This window comes from Callorhinus ursinus, unplaced genomic scaffold (assembly GCF_003265705.2).
Source record: "Callorhinus ursinus isolate GAN/ISIS: 27379988/994484 unplaced genomic scaffold, GSC_fseal_2.0 scaffold57, whole genome shotgun sequence".
In the NCBI taxonomy this organism is placed as follows: domain Eukaryota; kingdom Metazoa; phylum Chordata; class Mammalia; order Carnivora; family Otariidae; genus Callorhinus; species Callorhinus ursinus.
The window spans coordinates 8,059,658-8,077,290 of record NW_027397119.1 but is presented as its reverse complement, the minus strand read 5'-3'; the positions used below and the strand labels follow the sequence as shown (position 1 = coordinate 8,077,290).

Genomic DNA, 17,633 nt, shown 5'->3' with positions numbered 1-17,633 from the left:
CATAGTACGCTCTGGGTAAAGATCAGCTGTTTTTATAATCCAAAGTCATGTCACAGATTTCACATAGTAATTGGACATACACTCTATTTACATAAAACTATTTACCCTTTTACTTTCAGATGTTTTTCTGATAAGTGTGGTTACCCACCTAGAAGTAGATAGGTCAACAGAAACGAGAAGAATTAGGTTGTCGGTGTCAGGAAGAGAGGTGACAGTCCTTCTGTCTTGTACAGGAGCATGCATGTGTACTTAGAGGACTTTCATGTTCAAAATTCTTTTGAATTCAGGAAGGTTTAGTGAAATCTGTAGGAAGGTAGTGAAGTAACTTACATTTTAGACAGATTTCCAATGTCATTACAGTAAAAGAACATTTTAAAATGACATAGTTTATTAACTCATTAGGAAGAATATGTTATGTATAAGATAGGCCAGAGAAATGAAGTATGCATTGTACGTCTAACTATAAGTTTGTGAATTCAACAAACTGGTTTCAGTTTAGAGGTCATGGATTTCAATCAAATACTAAAGATTAAAAAAAAAATACTGAAGATCAGTTTGTGCATATAGGGTTCAGGGATACACAGAAAGTATACAACATATCTTCACTTCAAATTCTATTTTGCTTTGGAAGGTGACAAGTACATAAGTGTTCTAGCTTATGTGGAGTAGTTGTTCTATGGTACTGTTCTAAGTAACAGATATTAATAGAAAATGTTAACAGAAACAGATTTCTGACCTCTTGTGTTGATATTTTTATCCTTTCTCTAGTTGCTTTTTAATTAACACAGCAGATCGGATAATCCGAGTTTATGATGGCAGAGAAATCTTAACTTGTGGAAGAGATGGAGAGCCTGAACCCATGCAGAAGTTACAGGACTTGGTAAATAGGTGTGTATCACCACATAGAAGAATATGGGGCAATACATGACCTGAGCTCAGCTTCTGGTTCTCCTTGGGTACTTTCTTTGTCCTTCAGGACCCCGTGGAAGAAATGTTGTTTCTCTGGGGATGGAGAATACATAGTGGCTGGTTCAGCCCGGCAGCATGCCTTGTACATCTGGGAGAAAAGCATTGGCAACCTGGTGAAGATTCTCCACGGGACGAGAGGAGAACTCCTCTTGGATGTAGCTGTGAGTAGAACAAGAGGTTGCTCTTGTTACTGATGTGAAACAGATAATCTTGGATTCATTCTTAGAGCTGATTTTTCTTTCCTTCCTTAAATTTAGTGGCACCCTGTTCGACCCATCATAGCATCCATTTCAAGTGGAGTGGTATCTATCTGGGCACAAAATCAAGTAGTAAGTATTTTTTCTGGTTTAATTGCTTTGAGGCTAGATATCCATTCTTTATATCAGAGAACCTTACAGGTAGTAAGCAAAAAATGACCTATTTAATTTCTTTTGCATGTGATTCTTGTAACCTAATTAAAATTGATTCAGTTTTGCTTTATTTTGATGTGAAGGTCTTGGTCCAAAGCTGATTTACTACCTCTGTCTTCAGGGAGAAAGTCTGGTGTACTTCCTGTTACATTTTTCTGTTACCTGAGAGAGTTTTCTTTTGCTTTTCTTATTTTCAGCTCAATTAGTTTCTGCTTTATATCTTGGTTTTATTTTAAACAACTTTAATCATGTTTGTAATCCGTGTACTCCTAAGAAAATGCAGTGTTTTACCTGATAATTATATCTTTAAAAGATTAAAGGTGGCAGTTCTCATGAGAGAACTGTAGTTAATAACTTGGAATGTTTAAGATCTAAATACCTTAAGACAGTAAAACCTATAGATACCTAATTTTTGTTATCTGCCAGATTTGTTCTCAGAGTTCTGAGTCTCGTATGTGCTCCGATCTTCCATTTCTATCAGTAATGTCAAGCTCACAGACCGTTGCTTTCTCATACGGTTAAGTAGTGTATTTTGTTTGCGGCATAGGAAAATTGGAGCGCATTTGCCCCAGACTTCAAGGAGTTGGATGAAAATGTAGAATATGAGGAAAGGGAATCAGAGTTTGATATTGAAGATGAAGATAAGAGTGAGCCTGAGCAGACAGGTAATGTTTCTTGACTGCAGTCTCTTTTTCTTTACACTTACACAGTTTTGACGGTGTTCTGAGAGTCTCTGTGTGGAACGCACCAACTGAGGGCCTCTGTGAGCATTTTTACTAGGGTTTAACAGCTCTCTTACTATTTCACTGTGTTTCCTGATGAATTGCTGATGATCACCTGATCACCTGCACATGCTGGGTGCTCAGTCTGTATTAGGTATTGTCACCCCCAAGGCAGGAAGATGAAGGTAAACAGCATGAGCTCTGGAGTCCAGCTGCCTGGGGCAAAATGCTTATTACTCTTTAAACCTGAATTTCCTCATCTGTAAAATAGTGGTAATAATAGAGCCTGCCTTTTAGGGTTGCGGGGAGTAATTTGTGTAAGGGACCCAGTGTAGCGCCTAGGCCAAGGTAAGCATTCAGATGTTACTCGATTAGGATTGTGATAGTGCTCATTGTTTGTTTGCTTTTTAAGTAAATTCTGTGCCTTACATGGGGCTTGAACTCACAGCCCCAAGATCAAGAGTTGCCTACTCTACTGACTGAACCAGCCAGGCGCCCCTCATTGTTATTCTTATCTTGTTTTCTGAACTAGATAGGAAGCTCCTTTAGAATAAAGATTTGACTTTTTAATCCCCATGGTTGTCTAACACAGGGCTTTATACCTAATGGGGGTTCGTGTGTATGAATGCTTAGTATTCCCGGTTGTAAGTTAATTACTCACTAAGTAATTAATGTCACAGGTCATTGCCTGGTGGACCACTTGATGGTGCCAGGAATCAGGGAATTGGGACTGAGGTTGGTTCTTCCAGCTTGGAAGTGCTGGTCCTCATTTGTGTGATATTATTTTTTTTTTTAAAGATTTTATGTATTTATTCATGAGAGACAGAGGGAAAGAGAGGGAGAGAGAGAGAGAGAAGCAGAGGGAGAAGCAGGCTCCTGCGGAGCAGGGAGCCCGATGCAGGACTCGATCCCAGGACCCTGGGATCATGACCTGAGCCCAAGGCAGACGCTTAACCATCTGAACCACCCAGGCGCCCCATTTGTGTGATATTAGATCACATACATGCCCCCGTGTTTTAGGAAGATCACCAGGGAGGCGGCCTGTTTTGTATTCTATTGATGTTGCTGGATTATGTTGTGTGAAGCCTTTCCAAACTCAGATAACTTGTTCCTCCTTCTCATATTCGTAGCACATCACACTTACTGTATTGAATGGAAATTATCGGGCGCCTGGGTGGCGCAGTTGGTTGAGCGACTGCCTTCGGCTCAGGTCCTGATCCCAGAGTCCTGGATCGAGTCCCGCATCGGGCTCCCTGCTCAGTGGGGAGTCTCCTTCTCCCTCGGACCCTTCCCCCCTTTCATGCTCTCTCTCTCTCTCTCTCTTGCTCTCAAATAAATTAAAAACATTTTTTTGAATGGAAATTATCTGTTGATACCTATCTCCCTGGTTAGGCTGTGAAGTTTTTACTGGAGAACTGTGTGCGGCTTTCTTGGTCATCACTGTATCCCCAGTGCCCAGGATAGGGTGGAGATTCAGCACCTCCTTTTGAATTACTGAGTAAAACGAATTGTTTGGCTGTCCTCCTTTGTTTCTCCTGAATTTAGTTTATGGAAATCATTAGGCTGCAAGGAAAAACTTCTTACACCTGTGCCGTTTCTCTTCTGCAGGGGCTGATGCTGCCGAGGATGAGGAAGTGGATGTTACCAGCGTGGACCCAATTGCTGCCTTCTGTAGCAGGTGAGCCACCTCTGCAGGCGAGGCCGTGGGGTGCTCCTCCCCCTCCTCCTCAGGCTCTGGTGTACGCTCACCTCCCCCGGCTGTCCTACGTTTGTTAGTTCAAAGTGGTAACTCCTTTGGTGTACGAGAAATCCCTTCCCTTTTCCCCTGATAGAAAATCTTAAGAAAAACTGAGATAATTCATTTATACCATTTGTTTTTACTACTGATTTTGTTATTCATATTGTCTGATTTTCTTTTACTCATCTTGGCTTTCTTAAAGTTCTAGATCCATACCTGTTGCTTATGGTTAATATAGGTGATTCTGCCCTAGAGGAAGGGTTCATGGTTTAAGCAACTGTCTCCTCTTTTTTCCAATCCCTTGCCTGATCCTGTTCCAAATAGTGATGAAGAGCTGGAAGATTCAAAGGCTCTATTGTATTTACCCATTGCCCCTGAGGTAGAAGATCCAGAAGAAAATCCTTATGGCCCCCCACCGGATGCGGTCCAAACCTCCCTGATGGATGAAGGGGCTAGTTCAGAGAAGAAGAGGCAGTCTTCAACAGATGGGTCCCAGCCACCGAAGAAGAAACCCAAAACAACCAATATAGAACTTCAAGGAGTACCTAATGATGGTAAGGGCTGCATGTTCTCCCTATTGCCTGATAGACATCACTTCTTACTCTCTGACACAGTCTGGTAACTTCCCATTTGATTGATTTAATCTTGGAGGAAATTTCCCATGAGTCTTTTTTTTTTTTTTTTAATAACTCCTTATGACTTTGTAACGATTTCATCTGCTTTCACTTCCCTTTTAAAGTGGAGAAATTGTGCCTTCTAGTACTTGCCTAAATGACAATGTGCTGTCTTCCGACCTCTGGCTCAGAGTTTGTTTCATTATACCATTCTTCTTTTTTTCATGTAGAGTGGTTTTATTAGGTGGTAAAGTACTGGTCAGACCTGGGTAATCTTTTCATTCTTCCTCCCTGCTTTTAGTCTGACTGGGCAGCCTTTATTCTCATCTCTTAGGATAGGTTGGGGGGTGTATGTGTGTGTGTTTACTGTTGACTATCATCCTCTGTCTTTTAGCTGAGCGCAGTCAGTTCATGATGCAGCTCTGTGTCTCCGTGATGCTGCTGATGGTGCACCTGCTTGTTTCAGGCACTGTTTGTGTTTCTGTGTCACTGCTGAGTTTTACAACAACTCTGCAAGTTGTTTTTATTCTCTCTGCTTTACAAAGGAGAAAATTTAGGCTTGGAGAGCTCAGGCGGCTTGCCCAAGGTCTCGGGGAGTGGAGGAGTCAGGACTGTCACCCCGGTTGGCCTGGATCCAAAGCCCCACTCCCTTTCCTCACCTGCCAGTGTGCTTGTGTGTGTTCCTGGTCCGGCTCAGTGTGCTCTGTTGTCACTGTCTCTCAGCTGCCTTTTTGGTTTGGAGCTGTTGTATGAGCCATGGAGGACTTGCGTGCCCGTGGGCCAAGCAGCGATTTCTCCTGCAATAGCCACTCTTTTATAGTTTTATAATTAGTAAGTGCACACTTCTCTCCTGGTATTAAGGGGTCTGGGACATGAGGGCGGCACTCCTTGTTCCCGGGTAGTCACGGTGTGTGGCCTGTGCCTGGTTGGGGCGCTGGGATGGGCGGCTTGTGGATCCCTTCCCGTGCCTCTCTGTCCTTTTACAGAAGTCCATCCACTACTGGGTGTGAAGGGGGATGGCAAATCCAAGAAGAAGCAAGCAGGCCGGCCTAAAGGATCAAAAGGTAAAGAGAAAGATTCTCCATTTAAACCGAAACTCTACAAAGGGGACAGAGGTTTACCTCTGGAAGGATCAGCGAAGGGTAAAGTGCAGGCGGAGCTCAGCCAGCCATTGGCAGGTAAGGACACACTGGGAGCGCTGTCTGGCTTGCTTCACGGCCTTGCTTTGTACAGCCCCTGACTCCGTTTAACTGCAGCACCCTTTCCTTCCTTCCCTCCTTTTCCCGCTGGTGGACTTTCGCAGAGTGTTAGGCTGCCACCAAGGGTAGGCTAAACGAGATTTGGCTTAATTCAGTGGCTCTTAACCTTGGGTCCATCAGTAGATTTCAGGGGATCTATATTCCCCTGATATTATATACAAAATACTGTGTGAATATTTTTGTGGGGAAGATATGCCCATAGCTTTCATCAGATTCCTGTAGGAATCCATGGCCCCCCAGAAGGGTAAGAACCCCTGGTTTAATTCATTTCTTTGCCTGTATTTGCTTCTAGATTTTTTGTTTTTGTTTTGCCTCAAATGTAAGAGCCAGATTACCAGAAATAGAAGTTTGCTTTATACAACCCTGTCTGTAGTGTTTTGTCTTTCTTTAAACTATTCAAATCCCAGAGGTGGTGGTTCTCTCTCTCCGTAGTCTGGAAGCAATAACAAAAAACTTGTCAGTAGTACCATCATGTTAAGGAAGAAGGTGAAATGTTTTTCCATATAGGAGATTATTACCAATAAGACAGCAATTACAGTATCTGTGTAGCTTCTTAACACCTACACCTTTGAAACTTCCTGATTTTTGTCACTTTTATATGATGGAGGGAGTTTATTGGGGGACGGAGAACTATTTGAATTTCCTATCAAGTACTTGTGAATGTAGGCTAGATGGTCTCTTGTTTGGAAAACAGTAATCAAATGGAGTCCATTTCTATTCAAACATTTTCGGCTTTTGGAAAATGTTCTGTATATGAGCACCACTTTCATGAATACAGTGCTCTGAATTTCCTGTGGCTAGCTTAGTAGACTCAGAGATAGGACTGAGAAAATACCAGTGGTTGTATTCAGGTTTTCCTCCTCTTGCTTTAAAATTTTTCAACCTCAGGGTATGACCTCCAGTGTGCTGATGAGACGTGACAGACGGTGAAACCGAGTTACTTGTTTGAGGTACACCTGCAGTTAATCGTGTGAACGGGAATTCTCTTCTTTTGGGAAGCTAAAGCCGACTCAGTTACTCATTTTGAGTAATTCCACCTCACATGCGCTGGATTTGGATTTTAGGTGTTCACAGCAAACACATGACACTTGAGCCACCAACATTTTTTCCTTAACAGCAGTATTTATGGTGTTCCACTGAATACCAGTTCGCACCTCCACGTTCAGTCCACTTAAGGCTCTCTATATATTTTAGAATAGCTGAGAAGAGTTACATGGCCATTGCCAACAAAGATTGCAGGTCAGTAATTGATTGATGTAAAAAAAAAAAAAATAGATCCCTCTATAACCTATTTTTGGTACAAGCTGATGCCACTGCAGAAAAAGTTTAAATTTCAGTAGATTCCTCTGACTTAAAAAGCTGAAATGCTTCAGGGTGATTTAAAATGTGGCCAGAGGGATGCCTAGGTGGCTCAGTCAGTTAAGTGTCCACCTCTTGATCTCAGCTCAGGTCTTCATCTCAGGTTCGTGAGCTCAGGCCCTACATTAGGCTCCACCCTGGGCATGAGGCCTACTTAAAATAAAATAAATTAAAGATAAGTAAATAAATAAAATGTGGCCAGACATACTGAATTAATTGAAATACTGTAGGACATAGTCTCCTAGCTTCTTCAAAACCTGCCAGTAATTAATCATTCGCTTATTAACAGTATGTGTATGGCATATAAACCATTTAAAAGTTTTAGAAAATTCACATTTTCCTCTCTTTAATACAGTGATTTCAGCTTTTAATTATAATTGATGCGGTCACTAGCAGTAAGTAAGTATCTCTGGCCTTCCCCACTTGGTTTTCTGTCAGAGACACCATGAGCCGCTGTTAGATTTTAAGCTCAAGAGTATAAGAGCAGTGGTGTTTCCCAGCTATACTTCAAAAATGTCTAAATGAGAGTCAAAATCAAATGTCGGAAAGTTTACTCAGCCATTTTTATTTTCTAAAATTCTCAAAATATTGAATAGCTTGCAGTGAAATTTTGAACTGTATGTAAAATAGATACTTCAATATTAGAAGTCAGTGTTTCAAAGCTCCTAGCAAGAGTGCATACTAGGATCTAGGGCCTATTAGAAGTGTATTTCTGCTCACTTTGCTGACAAGATTAAATGAGGTTCTGACCTCAGTAAAGGCTAGAACCTGTATCCTGAGCAGGTGCTGTAAACTGGACTTTCACTCTGTGCATTATTTTTATTGGGTGCTTGAGTTGATCAGCCTTAGAGAGAGGCAGCTGTTTTAACAGCCTCACCCTCCAAAGGGACTGGAGGAGACTTCCGCATGCAGGCCAGGGCGCTGGTACCTTTTCTGACGACACACACGCAGAGCAACTACATTGATGATGCAGACATCCCACCAGCTTCTCATGACTGTGCAGTGCATCCTTCCCCTTCTAAACTACACTTTCTTCCTCCCATTTTCTCCTTGCTCCTCTGGCCCTGTTCCTTGACCTTTTCCTGAATGGACACCTCCAAAACTGCAGTGGCCGGATTAAACCAGAGTGCTGAGGAGCAGGATCTTTAAAAAAACCTCAAAGCAGGGGCATTGTGGTTTGCTTCCACGACTTTCTCAGAAGGGCTGCACCCTGTGTCATGCTCCAGCTGCAGTGTGGTCTGGAGCTTTGTGGAGGCTGCACGTCACAGCCTTATAACTGTGTCTTATAACTCTGTCAGACGTCTGAGTTTCGGGACAACCTAGCATATCTTTTGTGTGGGATTCTTGGGGCAAAGGCCATGGGCGACCTGCAGGGTCCAGAGCAGGCAAAGGTTGGCTGGCACATGCTGCTGATTTTTCACTTGGTTCTCTTGCCACGCCTCCCTGCAAAGGCCACTGAGGTAAAAAAACCTCTTTGGCAGTTGCGTTCTGTATCCTTCCACACCTCAGAGATTTTCCGTGAAAAGTGGTATGCGGTCATTGTAGATTCTCCGAGAGATAACTAAGAAGCGAAACTTGATCCAGAATGCCTGAGGTTGAAGCGTCTTTAAGAATCAGTTCCGTCCAGAGATGGTACTTGCAGATTCAAGGCTTTGTGGGTCTCGCCTCTGCCCCAGTGCCTTACTTTTCCATTAGAGCTAAATTGTTGTTGTTGTTCTTTTTAAAGATTTTATTTATTTATTTGACAGACACAGCAAGAGAGGGAACACAAGCAGGGGGAGTGGGAGAGGGAGAAGCAGGCTTCCTGCGGAGTAGGGAGCCTGATGTGGGGCTTGATCCCAGGACCCTGGGATCATGACCTGAGCTGAAGGCAGCCGCTTAATGCCTGAGCCACGCAGGCGCCCCTAGAGCTAAATTGTTTGAAGGGATTATAGGCGCAGGCTGTGTTGTTGCTCAGCCTAGATAAATGGCAACTGTTTGTTAAAATCTGCAGTTGACCAGTTATGGAAGGAGCTATTGCGTAAGCCTTCACCGGCCCTGACAAAGCTGCTACGGTCTGTCAGACGTTGCTGCAGGATATTATGCAGGAAGATTGGAAGACACCTAGACCACTATAGAAATAATCTGGCCATCTGGAATCTGGGGCTACAGAAAATTCTTCCATATCAAACAGCTCATTGGTCTTAGCTAGCATCAGTGGACCCACACCCATGAAGACACACCTTGTCTGATGAATGAGGACCCATCAGTGGAAGCTTAACTTAGTGAGGGTAGCCCTGAGCTTGGGACTTTTCGGAAAGGCCAGATCAACATCAGCACCGTCTATGTGATTCCCCTAAATTTCCTTATTAGATTCTCTCCAGAGTACAGTCCTCAGAACAGAAACTTGACACTGAGTAGAACCACCAGGGTCCTTGTTGTCCTGTGAGGGCTCAAGGATTGCCCAAGAACTAGGGCTTCTTGGCAGTAAATGTCATCAGTAGCGAGTGTGACAGAGTTGTGGCCCATCACATACATGGTCTAAAGGCCTCTTGGAAAGGTGGGCATGAAGTGGTTGGTATATACCTGGGTCTCTTGGGGGTGGCAAAGGCCAAAGTGAGCAGAGGTGCTGCTTCTGGGGGCGCATGGACATGCGGATTTCCCTGCGTGTGGCCGTGCCACCGCCATCCTGGTGCTGGCCACCACCCCAGGCCTCTGAGCCACCTCCTCAATCCGATTGTTTTGAGTGCTTGGTAGGGAGTGAGGGTTTTTTCCCCACCTCTTCTCTTTTTTTTTTTAAATGGTCAGTCTTTCAAAGACTAATTCATGAACTCCTACTAAAATCAGATAGCTAGTAGATAATTCTTTTTCATTCTTTGTGATCTTACTAGCGGACTAAAGTAATATCTGAGAGTTCATATCCAGCGTTTTCTTAGGCCACCTTGGCTTTGGATGCCGTCGGGAGGACCAGTAACAGCTCATCATGAGCCCAGTTTTTCTTAATTTTATGTTAGTGGCGATTTCCTTTATGTTGCAGCAAAATACTGTGGATCCTTGGGGCAGAATTTTAAATAGCCTGGAGCTCTTCTCTTGTGTTGCTGTTGCTCTGTATTTTATCTACTCATAGTAGTATTGCTGGCTGTGGTTTTGGTTTGTTACCTGATGCCTTAGCAAGCCTTTATTTACTTACTTATTTTGGTCTATCCACGTGAATGAGGACTATACAGAAACATTAACTGATCTCAGATAATCAGTATAATGTACCTCATTAGTCATCTTGAGTGCTCATTATTAATACTATTGATTTGTGATCAAACCAGTTTTTCCTCTTGTGATTTAGGCTTAAAACGTTAGTGGTGTGTTCATTTTTAAACGGCTAAGAGGAAGATTGGTCAGGGTACCTGTGGGAACACTCAGTCAGATTGGCCTTAATGCGGTAAAGGCATGGTGTTGCGCCCTGTGGAGTAGATTCCCCCACCGCAAGGATTTTTTTCAAAAATCAATTCAAGAAGTTGGTATGTTTTGAAAAACAAGTGCTAAAGCAACTTTTTCTCTTACTGAAATATATAAAGTTTAAATTTGATTTTTAACAATGTAGCATCCAGAAGAGTTTATATCTCCTAATTTCTCATCTGTCCTCAGAGAAATGGGAATATATTTTTATTGCCTGTTTTCATCTGTGCTTGAACTTTTACTTGAAAAATCAGGTTAAAAGCAAAGTTTATAAATGGATACTTTTCTTTCATAACTGGGACAATTATTTTTTAACCATTTTATACCTTCAAGTGGCATGTTTCCCCCACCCCCCACCCCAATTCCAGATGATATCTGGAAGGATTTTCTTCACCTTGTTCTCTTCTTACACTTCCTAGTTAATATTTCACAGCAGCCCATTTAAGGATGTCCCTCAGAGGTTGAACAGCTTCTATGGAATAATCAGGGAAGTGTTCATTTGATTTTACTCTTGAGGATTTTATTTATTGATCAGTTGTTGGCGCATAGAAATGCCGGCAGTAGGTTCCTTTAACATTTCACCATGTTGGGATTCTAAGGTGAGGAGGATGTCAGTTAAGGCCCAGGGGTGCTTGGAAAAGGGTCTGTTGCTCATTGTTAATTATTTAGTGACTCATTAATCTAATATATGAAAGATGAAGAGAAGTAGCACCCTAGAATTTCCTTTCCTCTACTTACTGCACTCCTTGGATAATAAAGCATTTATCAACATGTTGGAGAATGGTTAGCAGCTTAGCAAATGTGTAGAACTCTGACCATTTTGCCTTTTTTTCCCCTTTGGGGCAGTACTAAGGGAACTGGTAGGATGTGAGTTTGGGATTTGGATTATTTGTTGCTTCAGTAAAGAGCAAATGGGAGTTGCGTTGGTTTTAACTTAAAGAGGGAATTCTTAGCGCATGTGTGCGTTGTCAGGCGTCATCCAGCATCTGTCAGTATTTCTGTTCTGTCAGTATTTCTGTTCTTGCACGCTGCTGGTCCAAGTTGATGCTAAAAGACGTCTTTTTTGTGTCTCATCTCTTTAGCAGGGGGAGCAATCTCAGAACTGTTATGAAGACGCTTGAAGTTCTTCGTTCTTCCCCACTTTGCCATCATGTGGCGTCTGGACACTGTGGTCAGTCATTTGAGATTGACTTTAATTTAAAACAAAGGCCTCTGCCTCCAGCCCAGGAGGTGGAAGGAGTGAATCATATATTTGAATGAAGAAGTGAATTATGGAAGAAGAGTACACGGCCCTTCCCTTTCAAGCATAAGTCCAAATAGGCTCTCAGGAATGAGGATTTGTGAAGACATCAAACAGGAGTTTTGACTCATTCAGACTTCAATGCTTAGTTATGTTGCTGGAGAAAAGAGACCAGTTTTGCTCATCTAACTATTGTGCCCAGGATCATTTTGACCTGACATTTCCTATCCTATTTGCCTTCCATCCTCCGTGCATGTCCTCGAGTGACTTATTCTCATCTGAAGTTTTGCTGCCGGTATCCTAGAAAAACCTCTGTTGCATATTCTGTCTTCCATTTTTAAACTTAACTCTCTCACCAGATACCTCCTGTATTTCCCTATTGTGTACAGAGGATGGGCAGAAAAGAAAGTGCTCGAAAGCTTTCAAGTTTTCAGAAACGGAAGAAAGATAAGAAAGGCCCCCTCTTCTTAACATAACCCCATTTTGCTCAAGAAGCTGGGCTGTAAGAGGGTCAAGGTTTTTCTTTGTTTTCCTTCCATTGCATGTTTTCCTCCAGTAGTGGTTCTTTCTCATTAATCATGGTTTTTGAAGATAGCTAGTTTTATCCATCTGCAGCAAAGAATCATCAGTAGGTCATATTGCTTCACCTGTGCTGGCGTCCAGAGAGGGAAACAAACCAAGGGGTCTCTCCACGAGCTTCTTTTTTATTGGGGTGGGGAATCTATGCAAGGACTAAAGTCAAACCGTCCACAATCAAAGCAGCAACAACACAGTTCAAATCAAAGATCAAGGAGAAAAAAATTTTTTTTATCGCGTGTGGATCTCTGTCCCTTCCCTTCTGTCGTGACATTTTCCCCTTCTTGCATCCCCGCTCCTGCGTACGACATGTTTTCAGTCTCTTCCTTTCTGTGAAAGGTTGCTTAGCTTTTTAAAAAATTTTTTTACTTCCTGCTTCTTGCTTTTGCTGTTCTTCATATACAAAGTAGCAGATAGGATGGATGTGTACATGAGGTGTTTGAAATTCTCTGAACCCAGAGTTCCCAGGTGTGGAGAGGACTCTCTGCAGAGAGCTTTTAGCTGACCTGGCCTGGCGTCGGTGCGGCGTCCTCCGGGGAGAGTCCCACCAACAGCTGGGTGCTCCTGTGGGGCAGCCCCACACGAGTGGGTTACCTTTGGGATTTTAAGATAGCAATCAAAGTAGACTTACATCGGGAAGAGCCTCTTTCTCCTCCATCTTTTAGAACCAAAATATTCAGTAGTTGAAGTAAGAGCTCCCCCTGAGTCAGTTGTGAAATGCCTATTTTTAGCCGCCATGGCTTTTTTCGGCTTTTTTCCTTAAACGCTCATTTTGTGAATTTCATTTCTGATTTCACATCCTACCAGTGGTTGCGATTGGCAGGTGGCTCACTGGACGGGTTTTTTGTTTTGCACACATTGTTTCCATTCCATTTCGCTGGGGATGTGCACCGCGATCTCGGTCTTGCACAAACTGTGATACAGAAGGTCTTTGCCCTCCTTGCAGGGGCAGAGTAGCTCGGTGTCCTCTGCCTGTGTGTTGGGATGTTTCTGCCATGTCCGGACACCTCCTTGACTGGCTCCTGAGAAGATCGGCTTCAGCCCTGCCAGGTGGTGTCTGGCAGCACTTCCTAATAATTATTTATGCTTCGGGGATTTTTTTCAGCTCCTGAAACTTTCTATCCAGTTTTATTGTTTTCTCAATATGTACAATATATGCGTATTCTCTTCTCTTTTGTCATTCCTACCCCCCATCTGCCCCATCCCGCCATTTCGTTTTTTAATGTTCCATAGTTTTGTACAAGACGAGACTTAGCCTTGGGTTACTTCTTGCTGAAGCTTTAATGCTTTGTAAATAAAATTGGATGTTTATTAAAGAACAGGTGTGGATGTTGGTTTGTGGACACTGCTTCTGAAAACTCACTAGCCCCTTTGGTTTGTAGGATAGGAAATGCAGTTTACTGTGCTGATGTTAGATCTTTCTGTGCAGAGATGCAGACCTGGGAGGAGTAGGGGGTGCTCGGGGAGTCCAGAGTTCTGCCTCTGGACAAGATTATAAATGAATGATTCAAGCAAAGAGTTGGTGTTATACCACAAAGATCATCTAGGAATGATCTCTCTCCAGATTCTTTAACTCCGTAAGTGTGTGTAAGTACTCGGCAGAGGCCACGGTGCTGGGGATAATCTGGATATTACAAAAACACATGCGAGGGCATTCCTGCCTTCCAAGGATCTTTCTTAAAATGTAAGTACTGTTAAATTCCTCTTTGACTTTTTTTTTTCCCCCCTTAGATTAAATTGCTTTCAAACTCATAAAGTCTATTTAAGTCTTTGGTTTTAATCATTGTCAAATCTGAGTGTCTGCCGCTCATTTTTGTTTTGTTTTGTTTTGTTCTGGGACTAAGAATCCGTCTTTGACATCATAGCTGTTTCATAGCAACCTTGACCCAAGTGAATGACGAGCTCCTCTGTTCTGTGGAGGTAAGGGAGTAGGCCGAGAGGTGGGCAGGATTATGTATCCCCCTCCCCCAAAAAATACCTTCAGTGCCCTCGGGAGGGAAGAGTGTCTAGAATGGGGAGAGGGGCTGTACTGGGTATCACCCCTCTTGTGGATAAACATTCGGTTTCTAAAAGGGCAGCTCGGTCCTTGTCTTCATGAATTCTTCATTTCTGTTTAAAATTCCTTACCCATGAACAGTGTTTCACACTTTACAAAGTGTTTTCATGTACAGTTTATCATTTATTGCCCAAAGTGACCCTCCTGAAGTAGGCCAGGCGGTCTTAATTTACAAAGGAGGAAATAGAAATAGAAATTCAGGAAGGAATGCTCACTTGGCTTCCAGTCCAGAGTTCTTAATCCTTTTTTACAGAAGGGTTTAGGAGCCTTTGAAGTCAATAACTTAATGCAAGGTAATCCTCTTTTATTTATTTATTTTTTTAGACCTGGTATTTGATTTCTTGGTCAGATTTAACTGGGTTTTCGAAGCCCTTTAATTTGGATCCTATAGTTCGGAGAGGGGTGGCAGGGGTGCGGAAGAGTAGCTTTGCTATGCATTTGAAGTAATTTGGACATTGACTTCAGAAGCTGAAATCTCTTCATCTTTGTCTTCCCAAGAGGGTGGACTTAAGCTCATTACAAGGGCGTGGACAGAATGGGGACTGGTCAGGTGGTCACTGACAAGAGCTAGTAAAGCAGCCACGTGATGACCTTTTCCCTGCCTGTGGGGACTGGATTTGTTCATAAGGACTGGATTTGTGTTGATCGAGTTGCAGTGTTTCATTGACAACAGGTGCATCCTGTCTTTTGACGCTGAAGGAGAACTTGTGTCAAGGGAATGAAGTGACGCTATAGAGGATTCACCTGGGACACCTCGGGTGCCGGCTGACGGAGGTGAGACATGAGGACTTCGGCCGCTGGTTTCCTCCTCGGGGGCCTGGTGTTGGCCTTTTGTCTGCCTTTGGTGGTGACTTTACCAAAAACACTGGCCATCCCAAAGAAACTGCAGCAAGCCGTGGGGAGGGTTATTGTCAATGCCACCAGCTGCACGGTCACCTGTGGCCTTGGCTACAAGGAAGAGACCGTCTGCGAGGTGGGCCCTGATGGCGTGAGAAGGAAGTGTACGTCTCAGCGCTTGGAATGTCTGACCAACTGGATCTGTGGGATGCTCCATTTCACCATTCTTATAGGCAAGGAATTCGAGCTGAGCTGCCTGAGTTCAGACATCCTGGAGGTGGGGAAGGAAGCTTTCCGGTTCACCTGGCGACTTGCTCGCGGTATCATCTCAACTGATGATGAAATCTTCAAACCCTTCCGGGCCAGCTCGCACTTTGTGAGGTTTGAGTCTATTCAGGAGTATGACTCTGGGACATACCGGTGTGATGTGCAGCTGTTAAGAAACTTGAGGTTTGTCAAGAGGCTCTATTTTGGGCTTCGGGTCCTTCCCCCTAACTTGGTGAAACTGAATTTCCATCAGTCCCTTACTGAGCATCAGAAGTTAGTCGATAAGGGCCTGGAAGTGAATCTGGACAACGGTTCTAAGCCTCATGGCCCACCGTGGAAAAAGAAGGTGGCTGTAGCTTTGGGAATAGGGATTACCAGTGGAATGGCTGGTGGTGTGTTGGTGATCATTGCCCTGGGCAGTGGGCTGAGGCTGATCTACAGCAGTGCTGGCCTTGAGTCCTTCAGAGCCTCCCTCCGGAAAGGCTGGCTGCCCAGGAACCTGGACCTGTTCAGGAAGGCAGGCCTGCTTTTTAAAGGAGTATCTGGTGGTCTGATTGTGGCCTGGCTAGGGGGGAGGGCTTCTACCGCCAAAGGAGTGAGTGGGGCACATGGAGAGGGGTAACATCATGGTAGCGCAATGGGCAATACTCCAGATGGATGTCTTCCTGATCTTCCTGCCACTAGGCCCTCAGAAAGCCTAACCGTAGGCACTGCCGCTGCTCCTGGGAAGTTCTGGCTTCTGGGTTTGCATTCACTATCTCTTACAACTTGATGCCTCTCCACCTCTGTCCCTTCTGAGCATATAATCACATAGAAGGACATGTTAATAGCTTTTCTAGTGGAAACCTTTTTTTCCTCTTCAATAAAAATCATTCATAGTAGCTGCGTGGAGACTAACCTTCTCTACTCTTTAGTTAAAAATCTCTTGCATCTGTTTAAATTGTCCCATAATCTGTCTAGCTTTCCTTTTCCTCCGATTTCTTAGAACAGACATTGCACACATTGCTTTGTAGGAGGGCATATGCCCTCGTGTGGCGGAGCCAAGGCTGTTAGAAATGACATCTGACCTGGGTATGTTAACAGTCACTAAATGTTAATAAGTTGTCTGCCGCTTCTGTACTCCCTGGGCGAACCCTCTGTGCGGTGTTAAATTGATTCCTGGCGGAACACTGGATTCTTCACATCTGGTAGGTTTCCCCTGAACAGTTCCTTGACTTGCTCCCTGCTCCTATCCTCCTTGCTCTTCCAGTGCCCGGAAGCATGTGTTCCTGGAGAAATCAAGTGTATTAGTTTCTTAGAGCAGCCAAGGCTGCCCAAGGAGGGACTAAGACCTTCCTACCTCCATAGGAAATCAATCCTAAGACCCTCAGAGGCCATTCAGACTGTGTGAGATGATAATTGGCTTGTGGGATTGTCAGGGAAAAGGCTCTTGGCCACCAGCTGAACTCATTCTGAGAGAATTTGGAGCATTTCTTCCCCTTACTTTTCTCCAGCTGCAGGCGTGGGGTAGATGTGAAGACTTGGACTAGCGGTCCTCTTCTCTAGCTGTGAATGGGCTTTTGAAGAATGAGCTTCCTGAGCCCCAACCCCGAGGATGCTAATAAATCAGTTTAAATTATGGCTAATGGCTCTCTATTATTCTACTGTTAAAAATAATTTCAGGGGCACCTGGCTGGCTCAGTTGGAGTGTGTGACTCTTGATCTCGGGGTTGAGTTCAACCCCCCCTGTGAGGCGTAGAACTTAATTAAAAAAACAGTTAAAATAATTTCAACCCCATAGAAAAGTGGGAAGAAAAATTTGATGATACCCCATAGATCCTCTACTTAGAGTCACCAGTTGTGAATGTTTTTCTACGTTTATCTTTCTCTCTAAATAGATGCTGATTTTACTGAACCACTTGTGAGTTAGTCACAGACTTTGTGACCCTTTACCCCGAAATCATGTACGCCTCTGCTAATCAAGACGTTCTCCTGTAGGACTACAGTGTCGTCGCCCCACCTCAGAAAATTAACAATTCCCTAATCTTACGTATGGTTGAGGTCATCTTCCTGGCTTCTGAAATCTTAAGAGCCTTTTAGTTGTTGATCCAGGATCAAGTGAAGCTTCACATAATACATTTGGTTGTTTCTCTTAAGTCTTACTTTACAACAGAC

At 43.6% G+C, this 17,633-nt stretch overlaps 2 protein-coding genes across 3 annotated transcripts in view; both read left to right on the top strand.

Moving 5' to 3' along the window:
• RBBP5 (RB binding protein 5, histone lysine methyltransferase complex subunit) overlaps window positions 1-13,638 on the top strand; it is a 37,383-nt gene extending 23,745 nt beyond the window's left edge. Inside the window, exons 7-14 of one of the 2 annotated variants that reach the window (XM_025855132.2) lie at window positions 769-888; window positions 977-1,130; window positions 1,227-1,298; window positions 1,927-2,044; window positions 3,710-3,779; window positions 4,164-4,393; window positions 5,440-5,517; window positions 11,586-13,638. In XM_025855132.2, coding sequence (XP_025710917.1) covers window positions 769-888; window positions 977-1,130; window positions 1,227-1,298; window positions 1,927-2,044; window positions 3,710-3,779; window positions 4,164-4,393; window positions 5,440-5,517; window positions 11,586-11,614 — 871 coding nt within the window. In that variant the 3' untranslated portion in view covers window positions 11,615-13,638. Of the gene's footprint in view, window positions 1-768; window positions 889-976; window positions 1,131-1,226; window positions 1,299-1,926; window positions 2,045-3,709; window positions 3,780-4,163; window positions 4,394-5,439; window positions 5,632-11,585 lie in introns of both variants that reach the window. The other variant, XM_025855130.2, reaches the window with a different exon arrangement.
• Window positions 13,639-13,735: 97 nt separating this feature from the next.
• Window positions 13,736-16,360, top strand: TMEM81 (transmembrane protein 81). Its single transcript, XM_025855133.1, has one exon. The coding sequence runs from the start codon at window positions 15,157-15,159 to the stop codon at window positions 16,099-16,101; it is 945 nt and encodes a 314-aa protein (XP_025710918.1). The 5' UTR covers window positions 13,736-15,156; the 3' UTR covers window positions 16,102-16,360.
• The last annotated feature ends 1,273 nt before the right edge of the window (window positions 16,361-17,633 follow it).